We start from the raw sequence: 18,917 nt of genomic DNA on the forward strand, positions 1-18,917 counted from the left end.
AATTTATATCTCTATTTGGGGCCATTGGCCAGATCTAGTTATTTATTATTGCTTGCTACAGGACTTCAAGTGTGTTGCGTGCACATAGTACATTCACACAGCCACATACCCACCACCGTTCACTGGCACGGACCCTGATGCGCACTTCTTAAAAAAAATAAGTACACTTAATGCAGAGCACAAGATCTGTCTGGCTAGTTTGGTAGTTGTGCTAAGAGTGGGCGGGGCTAAGAGGTCACTTTAACTTCTATCTTCTGGGCAGCACGGTGGTGCAGTGGGTAGCACAGTCGCCCCAAAGCAAGAGGGTCGCTGGTTCAAGCCCCAGCTGGGTCAATTGGTGTTTCTGTGTGGAGTTTTCCTTGTATGTTCTCCCCATATTCGCCTCGGTTTCTGGGTGCTCCGGTATCCCCCACAGTCTAAAGACATGTGGTAGAGGTGAATTGGGTAGTCTAAATTGTCCGTAGTGTATGGGTGTGTATGAATGTTTCCCAGTGATGGGTTGCAGCTGGAAGGGTATCCACTAGCCTGCTTTGGCCCAAGATATTTGGTGGGTTGAAAAAGGTCAGACGTTGACCCCAAGCAAGTACTGACAGGACCAAATCTGGCTTCAGAATTTACTGTGGAAACTGGTATGCTTGCTTTAGATGCGTCAGTGGAAATGCAGCTAATGATTTCACTCTCATTCACAATGTCAATACGCTACGTCTTTGTTATTGTTGTTTTTAAATTGTTCCTCTGTCAGTGAAATGTACATACTGTACATTTAACTTAAGTCATTTCATTCCACATTAGGACATCCCTAAATATCTCAGAAAAGAGGATATATTATATTCAGTTACTTTAAATGTGTCAATGAACTTTACCTTATAGTTCTGTATAGAAGTTTTCTTTTTGACAAGCTTTGATTTTTTTTTTTCACTTGCTAATTATCACTTGATGTACCCACAAATGTAAAGGATCCCTTTATTAATATTTTTTAGTCTCATAGTTACTAATTTCCTCTTTTAATGACTTAAGTTGTTTTCTCAGATACACGCACAGAGATTGTTTACATTGATTGTGTGTGGTCAGGGTCTTTTAAGGATAATTTGGCAAAAGCTGCTATTTTTAGCCCTTCAGTGTTTATGAGGTCGCAAGCTGTGACTGTGCATACGTTCAGTTTCGCTCCAGCCAAGCCTGTAGTGATAACAGAAGACTAAGGACACTCCGCTCCGCCCCGTTTCAAAGCAGCTCTTCACAAGTCAACTCCCAGTTGACTCATGAAAGCCAAACATCTCCCTTTCCATGAACAAACAAATGATGTCATCTCACCTCACAGGCCACAGCAGTTCTCGCCTCTTCCCGTACCTCACAGCTTCACTGGTTCAGGGGGATTGTATGGTTGTAGAATTAAAAGTGTATTAGGTAAATGTCAGATTTAAACACATATCAAACCTCGCATTATGTGGAAAAATAAATTGGTTGCATCACTGTTTCCAACATTAGCATTAATATTTTTAATACATTTTTGTGTTGTGTTTTTATTGTTGTTTGCCATTTAATAACTTTGCACCTTTTAATTATTATTATTATTATTATTATTATTATTATTAATATAATTATTATTGCCACTAACACCATTTTCATTTAGGTATAAATGCAATATTATTAGCTATTTTTCTTTTTTTTATTTTAAAGCTAAACTGTTTTTAATATCTGTAGTTATAGTTGATGCTTACAGTACTGGAGGGAGGGAGTCTTAAAAAGTTCATTGTCAGTATTCAGGCTCAGGAAATCTTTATAGCAGAATAGGTCTAGTAGATCAAATATTAATAAAACTATGCTGGGAAATGCATAAGTGACCATTCACACAGTAAGTTTTTGTCTTTCAGTGAGCTGATTAAGGAAATATTTATATGTAGTGGCTAATATACTGGTTATCGGCCTCCAATTCTTAAAAGATATCGGTCAAAAAATCCATATCAGTGCATCCCTACAGTTGATAAAAAGCATTTTTATTCTGTGTAAACATGCACTGGATGGCAGCTGTTTTTGTGTCTCATCTTTTGAAGCAAGACTCACCAAACTTGTTCCTGAAGGGCCGGTGTTGTGCATAATTTAGCTCCAACCCTAATCAAACACACCTGAACATGCTAATCAGGGTCTTACTAGGTATACCTAAAACACCCAGGCAGGTGTGTTGAGGCAAGTTGAAGCTAAACCCTGCAGGAACACTAGTCCTCCAGGACTGAGATTGGTCACCCCTGTTTTAAAGCATATCATGCATGTCATAGTATATTTGCCAGAGAAGACATATACAGTTGAAGTCAGAATTATTAATTACATCCTGAATTATTAACCCCCCCTGTATATTTTTCCTCAATTTCTGTTCAATGGAATGAAGATTTTTTCAAGACATGTCTAAACTTAATAGTTTTAATAACTCATTTCTTCTATCTTTGCCATGATGACTACATAATAATAAGGTTAATTAGGCAAGTCAGGGTAATTAGGCAAGTCATAGTTTAATGATGGTTTGTTTTGTAGACAATCGAAAAATACTTACGGGTGCAAATAATAAAGTAAATATCAATAGTATATTAATATTGATTAAGAAATTGATTAAAACTGTACGGAGACCCAGAAGGGGTTTGGTGGTGGGGAAAAATATGGGTGAAAAAAAAATAATAAACTGGGTGGGAGAAAAAAAAATGGGTGGAGAAAAAATTTTGTGTTCCCTTGCAAAGATGTTTTGCGTTTTCTTTTGTTTTGCGAGATTGTTGTTCCATAAACACTTCCTGTTCACACACATGCATTCACTGATTGAGAGGTTTGCATATATAGGGTGATCGATGAACAGCTTTAACAGAAAGAAAGTGAATGCAGACATTTTTTATATTAATTTGATATTCAACATACTTTCAAGATTAAAAATATGAGAGAAATATTGGAAAATACTTAATGATATGATGATAGCAGGATGGAATGGAAAATATGAGAAAATCACACCAAAAATGGGAGGGTTGATATGCATGAAATGAACAGGAAGTGTCTGTGGATAAAAACATCTTTGTATTCCCTCGCAAAACATCTTTGAGAGGGAATGCAAAAGCTTTATTTTATTTTTTTTCTCCAACAACACCCCCCACCCCTACCACCACTATCACATCCCTTCTGGGTTTCTATAAATCTGCGTTTATTCTAGCCAAAATAAAACAAATAAGACTTTCTCCCTTTAAAAAATGTATAGGAAATACTGTGAAAATTCTTTGCTCTGTTAAACATCATTTTGGAAATATTTAAAATAGACAAAAAATACGGGAGGGCAAATAATTTTGACCAACTGTAATTGAAAATGTAATATTGATTGCTTATATTTATTTTTCAACTACATATAAAACAGATGTTAAGCTATATAGTTCTATGCGTATTCTAAACCAGGCCAGCATTTCAAAATTCTAATCAAATGAAGTCTGGTAAAAAATGGCCTGTTTATTTTCCTACAGACATTTTGCATGCTTTGAATTCTATTATGTCTACATTGTGCCATTTCTGCTCTATAAAATGAGTACGTGCTGTGTTTGTCCATTCTGTTTGTCTGACCAGAGCGATGTCTGGCCTGTGAACAGAATGCAACTGCTGCTTATTTTGATACAGATCACGTCATAACAAGATTACTCTGGATTGAGTTTCCCAAAGCTTTCCCATTACAAATACCAGTCCTCAGACTTCATAACTGCATGCAGGAGAAAAACATTGGAGGTTGACTGGAAGAAATTCCTCAGATAGATGGAAACGAGTAAGAGAAAAACAAAAAAAAGAAAGCCTCTCAGGAGAAATGTCGATGTCAAAATATTTCAGAAGGAAGCAGATTGTGTTATTCCGAACTCATTTCACATACTTTAACATATAAACCTGATAAACATCTATATATATATAGATATATAGATGTTTATATGCTGATATATATACATATATATATATATATATATATATATATATATATATATATATATATATATATATATATATATATATATATATATATATATATATATATATATATATATATATATATATATATATATATCAGGGCTCAACAATAAGGACTGCCCGGTGGCCCGGGGCCAGCGTAAAAGACACTCGGGACAGTAGACAGGATTGTTACTGGCCCCTATCGGCCAGTAATGATGAACGCGTTTTTTTTTTTATTTTTTATAACCCAGTAACAACCAGTACAGCGAAGATGGCAACATGGCGGCAAAATTAAACAATGAGGCCAAAAGAAAACGTCTGTTTCTAAAGTCTTAGAAGCAGACAATTACATTGGTACAAAATTAAGGAACTGAAAAGAAAGAACAAAAAAAAAAAAAACAGTTGTCTGTTTGGCAAGCCATTTTTATAAAAATTATTTAGAATTGCATTAAAATATCTGCTCATACTGCTCTTTCATACTGCTCTTTCATTTGCATAAAATCTTGAATTTAGCTCATTATACATTTATTAACATATTTAAAATGTTTAAATTCTAGATTCACAGGCATAATTTTGCCATTATTTAAAATATGTGGCCAAGAAATAGCTATTAACTTTTTAGTTTTTTTTGGTGGGGCCTATGAAAATTTTGGCAGGGCAAGTAAAAATCTCAACCAATGGCCCTATCGGACCCGTATAAAAAATCCTTAGCGTTGAACTCTGTATATATATATATATATATATATATATATATATATATATATATATATATATATATATATATATATATAGACACACACACACACACACACTCACTGGTCCCTCATTGGAGCCAAAATGGCTCTGCAGCAAGCAGTGTCTTAGAAGATTCCCCTCACACTATTACATCACTACCACCAGCCAGAACCATTAACACAAGGCAGGATAGATCCATGCTTTAATGTTGTTGATGCCACATTCTGACCCTATCATTCGAATGTTGCAGCAGAAATCGAGACTCATCAGAGCAGGCAATGTTTTTCCATTCATCTGTTGTCTAATTTTGGTGAGCCTGTGCGAATTGTAGCTTCAGTTTCCTGTCCCTAGCTGACAGGAGTGGCACCCAGTGTGGTATTCTGCTACTGTAGCCCATCCGCCACAAGGTTGGACATGTTGTGCACTCAGAGATACATACCTCATTGAAACAAGTGGCTAATTGAGTTAATGTTGCTTTTCTATCAGCTGGAACCAGTCTGGCCATTCTCCTCTGACCTCTGGCATCAACAAGGCATTTGCGCCCACAGGACTGCCACTCAATGGATATTTTTTTTTTTCTTTTTACAGACCATTCTCTTTAAACCTTATAGATAGTTGTGCGTGAAATTTCCTGTAGATCAGCAGTTTCTGAAATACTCAGACCTGCCTGTCTGGCTCGAACAACCATGCCTAGTTCAAAATCACTTAAATCACCTTTTTTCCCCCCATTCTGATGCTCAGTTTGAACTGCAGCAGATCGTCCTGACCATGTATACATGCCTAAATGCATTGAGTTATTGCCATGTAATTGGCTGATTAGCAATTTAGTGTACCTATTAAAGTGGCCGGTGAGTGTATATATATATATATATATATATATATATATATATATATATATATATATATATATATATATATATATATATATATATATATATATATATATATATAAATTATTTATTAATATATTAATGTTTGTTTGTGTGTTTCTCATCTGTAGGTGCTTCATCCCAAATGTATATGCCGCTCTCTGTACGGCAGCCCTGGTTCCGCTCATTTGTTTGGTAGGGGTACTGGTGATCTTCATCCACGCGTATCAAGTCACTCAGCAGTGGAAGGCCTATGATGACATCTACAGAGGTCGAACAAACAGCTCAGGTGTGTACACGTTTTGTCAAAAATTTTCGGGGAATAATTAGCTTCGAGCTATCCAACCGTTACAGAGAAATCTGGCATGGTGATGAACACTTTACAGGAAATAAGGACATTAAAAATAATGAACTGAAGATAATGTCAGAGAAACTGAGAGGAAGGGATGATTAGGTGCTTTCCCTTGGAAAGTATTACACAGACTTCCAAATTGCCACACACCTTTCAAGTATTTTCCCCCTTCTGTGGTTGTTTGTTAGTCATTTCTTTCAAATAGCCATCAGCAGTTTTGTGTGGGCTTGTCAATTATCGGATTAAATCTAGTGCAACTTGCTCCTCCACTTCTAAACAAACAGACTGTCGGCCTTGCATTACAGCCTCATCTTGTCTGTTTAGCATTTATAGCCTCCACCTTTATGTTTGGCCTCAAAATGATCCCTGTTTAAAAGAGGAATATCAGCACCTTCCAACTCATGCTTGCACAATTAGCATGTAAAACACCGGCTTTCACTGGTTAATCCTCTGTGATGGTTGTATTGTTTAGCTGTAAATGCAGTTCTGGGCTTTAAATGCTGGTATTGTACAGTGTGCGTGTGGGTGGTCAGCAAGGGTTGCCATGTGCAATGTTAGCTTTCCTCTTTGTGCGCAAGCATGCTCGCCGCACAGCGGGCTAATCCTAAACCACTCAACTTTATTACAGAGGGCTGCACCGTCAGCCCACCCTTTGCCTGCAAACACAATGACCTCACTGTAGAACTCCTACTCATGCCTTTTCATATGGCAGGACACACAGACGTAAGCAAATACATTATGCTGCAGATCTGCTCCTTCATGCCGGATGTGTTCAATGACTGTTTGAGAAGCACAGTCTGATAAATATGCGCTTTGAAAACACTCGCTCCTTCGAACACTCAGCTGTTGATTCTGCCAGGGTGTGTTACAACTTTATTGCTTGACAAACTAAACATTCAGCTGGGGATTGGGATGAAATGAGTGAAAACTGTTTTCCAGGTGGGGCAGTTGACTTGTGGGAAGCTAAATTTAGGTATAGGTTCATAAAAACACATTGTAATGTGGAAAAAAAATAATTAGACTGGTCCATCCTACTCCATGCAGACATGTAGGCAGTTTTACCTGATTTTAACATTTTATTATCAGATTATTTAGCCAGATTGCAAAACCATGTATTAGTAATTCCACAAACAATATCTTATAAAATATCTTATAAAAACATGATTTCAGAAGTTAAAAGAAATATGGAGGACAGATAAATAAAAAGGAGAATAAGACATATACATAGGCTCATTCTGAAAACCTAGCTTTATACATTTCTGGAGATCACAAATTATGTAGCCAGAGTTATGTACGGCTGCATTTCGTCTTTATAACAGACGCAATGAGGCAGTATGACGCCGTTCCTTTTCGCGCCTACCAGATGACCACTTACCTCTGTATGAACGGCTTTCTCGCTGTCAGGTAGGCGGACTAGAGACGCAGGAAGGAGTTGACCATGACGACGGGGTTCGAGTCCAGTAAAGAACGGTTCCAGAAAGTAAACAAGACAAAAACAGAAGCCCAAAAAATATAAACAAGTATATAACAGAGTAAAAAAATGGAAAAATCTGAAAACATGGTAAAAAGCAGGCGAGGACTTTTGTTTTTCTGGATTGCTTTTTAAAACACTTGGGTTTATGGAAGTGGGTGTGAAGGTCAGTCGGTGCTTTTTAAAACACTATGGGTTTTTTTAGGAAAGGGGGGGGGGGGGGGTAGGTCGATTGGTCAGTAAATCATTCAGTCGACAGGGGCCTCTGGTGGATTTATACGATAAGTTTGAGATCTGAAAAAGCGTACACATCGGCCTCTGGTGGATTCATAAAAACAAAAACTGCAAAAAATGGGACATATTTTGCTCTCTCCAGAAATGTATAAAGAAATACATAATCAGAATAAGCCTGGGTTGGATTTTGGTAACAAAAAAATAAAAGTTAATTATGACAAACCACATGTTTTTAGTAATGCAAACATTCCAAGGATGTTCCATTTTATTTCCGTTTTGCAAAGTTTATGGGAATATTATTTTTCAATGCCGTCTGTATTTTGCTGAAATTTATTTTGAAAAATGATGGAACTGAAAAGTTTCAGGAAAAAAAAGAACATGGTTACAATGTTTTCGTTTGAGAATTTTGGCAACATATTTAATGTCATATTTTGTTTTTTTTGTAATTATTACTATTCAATTATATACAAAAGATACTGTGATGCAACGCTCAAGGGGGTCACACATCAGATTCGCAAATTGGCGATGCGCCACGCAGTGACATGCATTTTAGAATTTTAAACATAGATTTCTATCAGGGTACGCACACCGGTGCAGCAAGTCGGCAGTTGTCCGCGACGACCAGCTACAACTCAGGACACTGTTCATATTTATGTGGTGCTCTCAATAGTTTCATATTAAACAACATTCGAATGTGCTCATCTGATGTGCGATATTGTCCTGTTTGTGCCGTGTTGCTCCGCTGAGTGGTGCATCCGGTGTGTGAGCTGCATCAGCTGTCCTAAGAAAGTGTCTTCTATGAGGTTTCAGGATACAGAGTTGTAAGGCTGGGTGATAAAGGCTAACAATATTGATTTGTTTTTCTTAATATATATATATATTATATATATATATATATATATATATATATATATATATATATATATATATATATATATATATATATATATATATATATATATTTTTTTTTTTTTTTTTTTTTATATATATATATTTTTATATATTTAATTTTTTTTTTTTTTTTTAAATGAGACAATAACATGTTTAATAAATGTTCTATCAATACTTGTCAACATTGGGAAGTAAAAATAAGAAATACTCACCCGCCCAAAAAATCCCCAAATTACTAAATATGTAGCTGTTTCATTGTAAATAAACAGTAGAAACTGTCAGTAATATGTTTTTATTATTATTTACAAAGGATATAATAAATAGTATACATAAGAAAAAGCTGTAAGTAAATTAAACAGTTTAGCCTATTCAAATGAATAGCTATTATAAGAAAATTAAATCAACATATTAAATCTCATTAACCTATCTTCAATGTATAATTTAAACATTCTGATTAAAGAGCAGCAAATAAATCCTTTATTTAGATTTTTACTTTGATCACATTAAATAACAGAGGTGTCACTTTAAATATGCACAGATCTATAATGAAAGCATTCAACTGCTTTCCTAACTTCCAAACCTCCCGGAAACGGAAAGGTTGACAGGTATGGTTCTATCTAAAGTGGAACTGGAGGTGCTGCTCATTAGTGCCACACAGACTGTTTGTTTGCTCAAATGATTGATGTCTAACGGTGGCACAACCCAAGATTAGGCTTGTTTATATGCATATAGGTCTCAAATCGATCACACAAGCAGCTCCAAATAAAAGTGGCTGAATTTAGCAAAGAATACAAATGTCTCAGTGATTACATTTTAGGTCGGATGAAACAGCACTGATGCTCTCACAGACAGACGGAAGAAACACTGTGACATGAACACTCAATTCTTAAGACTATTTAATGAATTTACCGTTCATTTACTGCAGTACCAGTAATATACATGATGAAAGATATACAGTACAAAACCAATGGATTCAATATGTTGACCACTGAACACTCTTACAGCACAAACACAAGCTCCTAAATCTTCTTTGTTGTTTTTACCTGCACACCTTTTTTCCCTTTGTTTTTTATGGACAACCGTTATGTGTTAGGGAAAAACATTTGCAACATTTTCCATCTACAAGCTGTTTCCATGCAGCTAGCCTTTATTGATAAGCTGGTGTTTGTGATAACATCACAAGTGATGAAAGGGAATCGTCAAATAGTTTTTGGTGGATTGCAACAAAATTTTGCCCTTAAGCTGTTTCCATATTTCATTTTGTTATATCACAAAGTACTCCCAGCCCCCATCCACATGCTTTCACCAAATGGAAAATAAATGAAGAGAGTATTCAGACAAATTTGCCATGTTGTTATGATTTCAGTTTCATAAATAATTGTACAAAAATCAATGGCATTATGCAGCTGTTGATTGTCAGATTCAGTTCAAAGGAACCCATCTTTTTGCAAAACTTATCGTGGGTCTACCATAATTCTGTGACGCATCTTGTGCCACAGGTTTATGGTGTGCTGAATAGGACGCACCTTCATATTCTTCCCCCAACTAAAGGCTACATGTTTACAATAATCACAAAGGGTGGCCATTTATTGCTTTTCAGAATATTGTTGATGACAGGTGCATAATACAACATATGAGGTTTGCATTGGCACTTCTGGAAGTTCCCATGACACAGCATGGGTTCAGCTTGGCATCTGTAAAGGTGATCCCAATATACAACATGCTTTACCAGTGCACTGAAAATGTGTCTGTGACACCATATTTGCTTGAAAGCCCATTTTTGCGGAAAAAAAAAAAATATTCCAAAACAATTTTTGCAACTTCGAAAATATAACATACAGTAGATTACATAGGATTCATGGGCTAAAGTTAATTGGAAAATATGTTGATGACATTTACTTCCTTTAATCAATACTTAGCATTTTCATCAGCTTTACTGGAAAGTATTTTGATAAAGTTTTTGTGGCAGTTATTATTATTATTTGTTTTGGATGCAACAGTATAGAATTTGTGACCAATACTGATAATGATAACTCTTTAGTAGGGGTTTAACAGTTCACAGAAATCACGGTTCGGTTCGATACGACACAGTGGTGTCACGATTTGGTATGTTTTTGACTAGGCTGAAAAAGAAAAAATCCAGAGGATTTATCTGATTTTTTTTTTATGTATTAAAACTAACATCATAAGTATGATCTTGTTTTTTAAACAAATCAAAAGAAAAGAACAATTCAGCTTTTAAGTGGAATTGAGTTTCAATCAATGTTTAAGTATTTTTTTATATTCCACCTTTTCTTCAGACAGCACGGATCTGCTTGATTTGACTGTCACCTGTCATTTCAGTAGATCTGAAAGCAGAAATTATTATCTGACTGAAATGGACTTATTAAGGAATAATAACAATGTAACAATGCTCTATTACATTTAACGTTTTCTTAAAACCCAAAATTTCTACTACCGATTAAGTCTCATATCCACAGCTAACGTACCGATCGCCTCAGTGATTTGTTTTGTGCCGTTCGAATCTGTTGTTTAGATGTGGGCGGGGAAGGCAGCATGTCGCCTGTCACGTCATTTGGGATGCCTTGTTGAGCATTGTTGCACTAAAAACATTATACTTCGTACACTTTCTCTATTATCTTTTTTGATATTAGTCTGAATCGTTTGTTTTTTAATGTGCACCGAACTGAAAGTCTCGTACCAAATGGTTCAATACAAATACATGTATTGTTAAAACCTTACTCTTTAGATTTGGAGGCTGATCGATGTTGTATCAGCTGATTAATATATTTATTTCCCTTTTTTTCATTATGATTGCAAAATCAAAAGTCAAACACAGCAACTGATTTTATTTTAAACCTTAACTTCATGAAAGTTTAAACTGATCTCTGCACTTTATCAATTATTACTGATAAGTATTCATTTTGTTTAGTTGCAAAAACTTTAAATGCTATCTGAAATTGTCTAAAATGAGCGTTTTTATCAGGATCATGTGTGTATGTTCAGTAATATCATTTTTATGGCAAAGAAGTCATTTTCCTTGTCTTTACAATGAAATATATCAACATAAACAAAGGCGGCTGAACAAAAATGTTCATTTTTGATTGAAACTTCAGAGGGCACAACTCTTCAATTATTCTTTTTAACAGGCAACTTTATTCATTCATTCATTCATTTTCTTTTCGGCTTAGTCCCTTTATTAATCAGGGGTTGCCACAGCGGAGTAAACTGCCAACTTATCCAGCATATGTTTAAGCAGCGGGTACCTTTCCAGCCGCAACCCAACACGGCCGCAAACACCCATACACTCTTGCATTCACACACATACACTACAGACAATTTAGTTTATCCAATTCACCTATACAGCATGTCTTTGGACTTGTGGGGGAAAGTGGAGCACTCGGTGTAAACCCATGTCAAAAAGTAGAGAACATGCAAACTCCACACAGAAATGCCAACTGACATAGCTGAGGCTCGAATCAGTGACCTTCTTGCTGTATGAATATCGTGCTACCCACTGCGCCACTGAAATGACCTCTACATCCAACTTTCTTTTATATAAATAAAATCGAGTAAAATATCAATAATCAAAAATCTAAATACCAGTAAAACAATAAAAAAGTGGTGTGCAGCAAGCGCTTGAAGTGGATATTTGCCTAATTTTGTTATCAGGCTGATAATGACATCATTAAAATGGCATTTATTGGCTGACATTGCCAACTTTGATGGAAACCTGGCTTGTGACTTGCTTTATGTGAGATATTCTGAGGTGCTCTATAAAATGTTCTGGTTTTTTTTTTTTTTTTTTTTTTTCAGCCTATGTGGAATCCCATTATAATGTAGAGGCAAGTATTAAGGAGTCAACCTTTAGCCGCTAGGCAGAGGTGTTCTTTTTCGAGGCCTGCCAGGAGATAATTACCTCAGCCCTATTTAAAGATTCAATTTGGCTTTGCAGTTGTTCAATATGATCTTAAAAGAACGAGTGCTTTCTCAAAATGCATTTATTTTCTTGGAAAAGAATTATTGGCTCAGCAATAATCCTTCAGCTCTCTTAATGAGGTATGTTTGTGTCGTGGAGTATGACTGCGATTGCTCACAGACTGCATGCTTTAGGGGTTATGAGATATATAATAGATATCATGAATGAACTAATAATGAAGTATACTTCTAAAGCATTTATTATTCATAATGTTAATTTCGACATTTAATACATTGTTAAAATAAAAGGTTTTATAAATGTTTACATTAACAAATAATAGTCTGTAATATTTTTCCCTGCATTTGCGTGGGTTTTCTCCACATGCTCCGTTTTCCCCCACAGTCCAAAGACATGCGGTACAGGTAAATTGGGTAGGCTAAATTGTCTGTAGTGGATAAGTGTGAATGAGTGTGTGTGGATGTTTCCCAGAGATGGGTTGCAGCTGGAAGGGCATCCGCTGCGTAAAAACGTGCTGGATAAGTTTGCGGTTCATTCCGCTGTGGCGACCCCGGATTAATAAAGGGACTAAGCCGAAAAGAAACTAAATGAATGACTGAGTCTGTAAGATTGATATTGTATTAATTTTATTGTTATTTGATAGTTAATTCATTCATTGATCAATGCTTACTATAGGGACTGTGAAGTTGTGCCTCCTTTTTAGGACTAATGACTTTCCTATACTGAAATGTGATTTAACGATGGTTTGATATTTATTTAACAAGGTTTTATAGTCATTTTCCTCATTCATTAGACATTGCTACTAAGTTTAACCCTAAAATGTTTAAATAAGTGATTTTTTTTTTTTTTTTGAATGACTGAATGAATGAATGAAAACAAACCAAGGCTTTTTTAAAAAAGGAAATAAATGTGTAAATAAGCTGGACAACAATAAAATTAGTAATTGTTTCACTGCACTGTAAAAAAATTCGTAAATTAGCAGTTTTTAATATTTTATAATATATGTTTTTTTTTTTCCTTGTTTGTTTATGCTTTTGAATTGCATTATGGGAACTTGATCTTTCTCCCAACCTTTTAAACCCTGTAATGTTCAAAAAAGTGACTTAAATGATCATTTTTTAAAGTTTAAAGTAATACATTGTTTGGCTTGGTTACATATACTCTACAAAAACCTTGTAATTATCTGCCAGAATATTTTCTGGCAATTTGCAGACCTATTTTTTTTTTTTTTAATGATTTTTCTTATACATTATATTATTTCAGACTTCTAAAATGTCAGTAAATATAATTTTGTTAAACTCTACAGTTGATTTTTCAACATCAGAAGTCTACAGAGCTGAGATCAAGGTCCCATAATGCAATTCACAACCATAAATAAACGGAAAACACTTGTGAAATTCAAAATACAGAAACTGTGATAAACAGATATGTTTATTTGCAGATACTTTATGATTATAGGGCCACGTTTTGATATACACAAACACACAGAACTCATGAATGTTTATGGGCTTTTCATGTAATTGTTCTTGGAACCCTATTCAATCTCAGTAGATTTTGAAGAGACATAGATTATCTATATGTTTTTTGAGTTTAGAATCTGTTTTCACTGTATTTGCTTGGTAATAACTGTGCATTGCAGACAGTTAATCCCTGGGTCATACACAATATTCCCCACTATTTCACAATTGCATAATGCATTTACAGTCCGCTGAGTCACAAAGGCAAGGTTTCAGAGTCTAAACCACTGTTGATGGCTATCATATTTCAGCTGCTTCTAAGTGTTGTCTGTTTCACCCTTCTGAATCTCATATCTTTATGACCTTGCTTTACTGCTTATATCACTAACACTATCCTCCTGTTACATAATGTTCCCAGGATTTCACCCAAAGTCTAGAGTCGGAATCTGTTTGTTTTACTGAAATCATCATAAATCACTTCATTAAGTCGGAAGATATGTTTTATTTGGAAACTTGTTTAACTGCTGAAAATTATTTTATGAAGTTGATAGTTTATAGAATAGGTTATTGAAAAGTGAATCATTTTAATGCTTTATTTAACATATAATATTTGAATTTGTTTCTAAATCCTTAAAAATCTAGACATTCCTAAAAGTATTATTATTAGTAGTAGTAGTAGTAGCAGCAGTAGTAGTAGTAGTAGTAGTAGTAGTAGTAGCAGTAGTAGTAGTAGTAATGGTAGTAGAAGTAATAGTAGTAATAGTAGTAGTAGTAGTAGTAGTAGTAGTAATGGTAATGGTAGTAGTAGTAGTAGTAGTAGTAGTAATGGTAGTAGAAGTAATGGTAGTAGTAGTAGGTGTAGTAGTAGTAATAGTTGTAGTAGTAGTAGTAGTAGTAGTAGTAATAGTAGTAGTAGTAGTAGTAGTAGTAGTAGTAGTAGTAGTAGTGGTAATGGTAGTAGTAGTAGTAGTAATGGTAGTAGAAGTAATGGTAGTAGTAGTAGGTGTAGTAGTAGTAATAGTTGTAGTAGTAGTAGTAGTAGTAGTTGTTGTTGTTGTTGTTGTTGTTGTTGTATAACTAATACTACTACTATTACTACTACTACTTTTGATACTACTACTAGTAATACAGATAGGACTACTACTACTACTACTACTACTATTACTACTACTACTACTTTATTGTATGAATAATGTATGTTTTTTTTTTAATAAATGGCAAAATGTCCATTGCCATTCAACATGACAGATATCTCTTTGTAAAAACCTAGTGACCTTAATTTACAAATGTAAAATAAAAAAGTGACCATAGAAAATTTTATTATATTTTAAATTATTAGAAACAACTGACAAATAGGATATAGTCTTAAGAAAATTAAAATCACAATGAATTATTATTAATATTATCTGTATTAAAAAAGAAACCCTAGCATCACCCTCAATTCATGACATAATTCATAATTAATGCTTAGGTACTTTATGTCAGCAAATAAGTAAATGTATTTAAAAAACATCCTATATTGTACTGGAGTAAGTGGCACTGGCTCAGTGGTTAGCACTGTCACCTCACAGCAAGAAGATTGCTAGTTTGAGTCCCGGCTGGGCCTGTTGTGGTTTCTCTGTGGAGTTTGCAAGTTCTTCCAATGTCCGTGTGAGTTTCCTCCGGCTGCTCCGGTTTCCCCCATAGTCCAAACACATGTGCTATAGGTGAATTGGATTAACTAAATTAGCCATAGTGTATTTGTATGAATGAGTGTGTATGGGTGTTTTCCAGTGTTGGGTTGGTGGTAGAAGGGCATCCGCTGTGTAAAACGTATGCTGAAGAAGTTGGCGATTCATTCCGCTGTGATTACCCCTGATTAATAAAGGGACTAAGCCGAAAAAAAATGAATGAATGAATGTACTGGAGTAAAATACTGCTCATTTGCACTTTTATTTTAATTCTTGAAAACATTTTTTGTCTCACATCCCTTTTCATTCAACTGCTGTACAGTCAATCCATTCTTTTAATATTCTAAACACTGTTATTTTTCCCTGGAGGGGTCTCATTTCTTGGAGAACATGCTGTATGGAACGTCTGGTCAGAACGCTGGAATGAGGCCAGACACGTTCCACACACTCTCAGTTCAGAGGAAGGGCCAGGATGTCTGATGACACACACACACATATACACAAAGGATATCAAGTGTTTGATTCCAGAGAGTGTGTTGATCTAGTGTGTACGTCCAGCTTTATCCCTTGTTTTTTTTTTTTCTTTCTTTTCGCAATATCATCTGGTGTTCCAGCAGACTTACTGGAAGATCTCTCCTCTTCCTGACCTTCTTTGTTCTCTACTCAGTCCCTTTTATTTAGCCATTCATATCTTTTCCCGTTTAAACTCTTGATATTTTTTTCCTTATCAATGATGCGATTGGCCAGACAGATGTTAACTCACTCAAGGGGGAGACAAAGAAAGCTCTTTTGTCCTGTTTGTGGAGTGTTGTGACAGCTGCTTTGGCATCTTCAACAGGAGCCAGAGCGCTGTCTCGCATTTAGGCCCCGCTGTTTTTCCCCAGTGCGTCTCAGTGCTTGCCTTCTCATGCTGAGGGTCAAACTCTGGAATAACAAAACAGTGGATGTGGTTTTATTATACAGTCTGTTCCTGCATTTTAATTAATAAAGAAGTCAAGGTCACTTAAAGGGTCATTTTACCCCAAAAATGTAAATTCAGTTATTAATAACTCACTCTCATGTCATTCTAATCCCATCAGACCTTTGTTCATCTTCAGAACCCAAAGTAAGATATTATAGATGCAGTTTGTGAATTCATTTGTCTTCCTTAAACAGCAGCAGTCCTAAGGCATTCGCAAAAAAAATGTAGCAAAAACATTGTCAAAACATTTCATGTGACTGTAATCATTCATTCGTTCATTTTCTTTTTGGCTTAGTCTCTTTATTAATCCTGGGTCGCCACAGCGGAATGAACCGCCAACTTTTCCAGCACATGTTTTACACAGCGGATGCCCTTCTAGCCACACTCTAAGTTCTCTTATTTCATCTGAAATGTCTTAGTTTGTGTTCATTTGCTTTCCATTTTCAGCATAACATCGCATTAGAGTTCTAGATTGTGATTGGATGGAATGGTTTTCTGTATTTTAACCTGTGGAAAGTTGTCTCTGGATTGTATATCACTTTGCCACATTCTGTTTACCTAATAGATTAATCTAATGAATACATCAAATGTATTTTATGAAATGCTCATTAGCAGGGCTTAAAAATTATAAGCACCAAATGCAGGATCAGTAATGTGTAAAGGTAAACTTTCTTCACATTCCTTGATGTGCTTCATATTCAGTTCAGAGACAGATTGGAGAAAAGCGTCCAGCACAACGGTTACAAGTTAGCAACATGAATACACTGGAGGGTCAAGTAACAGAGTTGGTACACTGAAAAAAAAAATGAATAATTTGATTTGCTAAAAAAAATAGATAAATATAAGTAACTGGTTGCAAACAAATTATATGGGCTGAACTGAAACAAATTAAATTGAAAAGTGTTCAACTTAATTTGTTTGTTTAAATTCAGCCCATTTTTGCAACCAGTTACCTTTAAAAATGTAGTAAATCTAATGAATTTATTTTTTTTTTAGTGTACAGATATATCCGCACCTGTATAATCACTTGCGAAAAGACTCCGACGAGTCTCTCCAAAAGAGTTTCCATAGACTCATTCTAAAAACATAGCCCTGTATTTGGAGATTGCTATTTATGTAGCCAGAAGTATGTATGGCTGAAATTCGTCTTTAAAGCAAACCCTACTGGGCAGTATGATGCTGTTCCTTTTCACGCTTATCAACTGACCACTTACCTCAGTATGGTCTGCTGTTACCAGTTAGCTGGTAGCTCGCCATGTATGTTGGCAGACTTGAGGAGTTTACCACGACAATGGGGTTTGAGTCCAGTGAAGAACAGTGTTTTTGAACTAATCGAGTGAATCAATTATTTAATGAAGCATTCGTAAAGATATGTGCTTGCTATGTTCTTGATTGAATCAACTTTCTGAATAAATTTGATGAATAAATGACTCCATCATGAAGACAGTTATTATCATTAAGACTTGCTGTCACATACTTGAAAGAAATTTCAAAAACCTTGGAAAGCACTAGCCACTGTGACTGGTAAGCAAATAAAATTAAATTAAATTAAATTTAAATAATTAAATTAAAATAATATATTTTGAAATAAGTTAATCATATTTAATAATATTTGAAGGATAATATGACATCAGTATCTGGAAATAAATAAACTCCAATTTTTAAATATATTTAAAATTAAAACTATGTTTTTAACCATAACAATAATTTACAATATAATAGAGTGTTAACTGTAAATACTTAAATTGCATCTAAAAATTGCTGAAAGTCAGTTGTGAGATATGAGTGGAAAGATTCAATGATCAGAGGTGGTTGTGCAGGCTGGGCTTTTTTTATTTGAATCGTATGGCCTTATAAGAGTCTGCTTTTGATTGAGAAAGGAAGTGCTCTAGCCAGAATAGAGAAGGTTCCTCAGGGTTTGGGAACCTGCTGCTTCAGAGGCATCAAGGATCAAACCACAGCCTGGAATGTGCTTACAGAGATGGAAAGAGAAGGCAGTCAGGGAGAGGAGGGAGGGAAGGACACGGAGAGTGAACAACACGTTCAAAGAGCATACTGATATGCACAACAATAAAAGCAACAGGGCACAGGGAACTATTTCAAATGATGTAATTATGGATATATGCGTGAAATGATTACTGTAGCAATAATAAAGGCACATTTGTGTAATTAAAGGGACAGTCCACCCAAAAATGAAAATTTACTGTTTGTTTACTCACCTACGGTTCAATTAAAATGTAAGGGAAAATCCTCTTTATATATATATATATATATATATATATATATATATATATATATATATATATATATATATATATATATATATATATATATATATATATATATTTTTTTTTTTTTGTATTTGTATTTTGAATTTGTATTCATT

General features: G+C 34.9%; 1 protein-coding gene across 3 annotated transcripts in view; it reads left to right on the forward strand.

The window, feature by feature from the left end:
• Positions 1-18,917, forward strand: part of adgrv1 (adhesion G protein-coupled receptor V1) — a 258,923-nt gene that overhangs the window by 212,163 nt on the left and 27,843 nt on the right. For all 3 annotated transcript variants that reach the window (NM_001001845.2, XM_009301753.5, XM_005165511.6), the window contains 1 exon segment: positions 5,690-5,847. In NM_001001845.2, the coding sequence (NP_001001845.2) occupies positions 5,690-5,847 (158 nt within the window).

This window comes from Danio rerio, chromosome 5, assembly GCF_049306965.1.
Source record: "Danio rerio strain Tuebingen ecotype United States chromosome 5, GRCz12tu, whole genome shotgun sequence".
NCBI classification, from domain to species: Eukaryota; Metazoa; Chordata; class Actinopteri; order Cypriniformes; family Danionidae; genus Danio; species Danio rerio.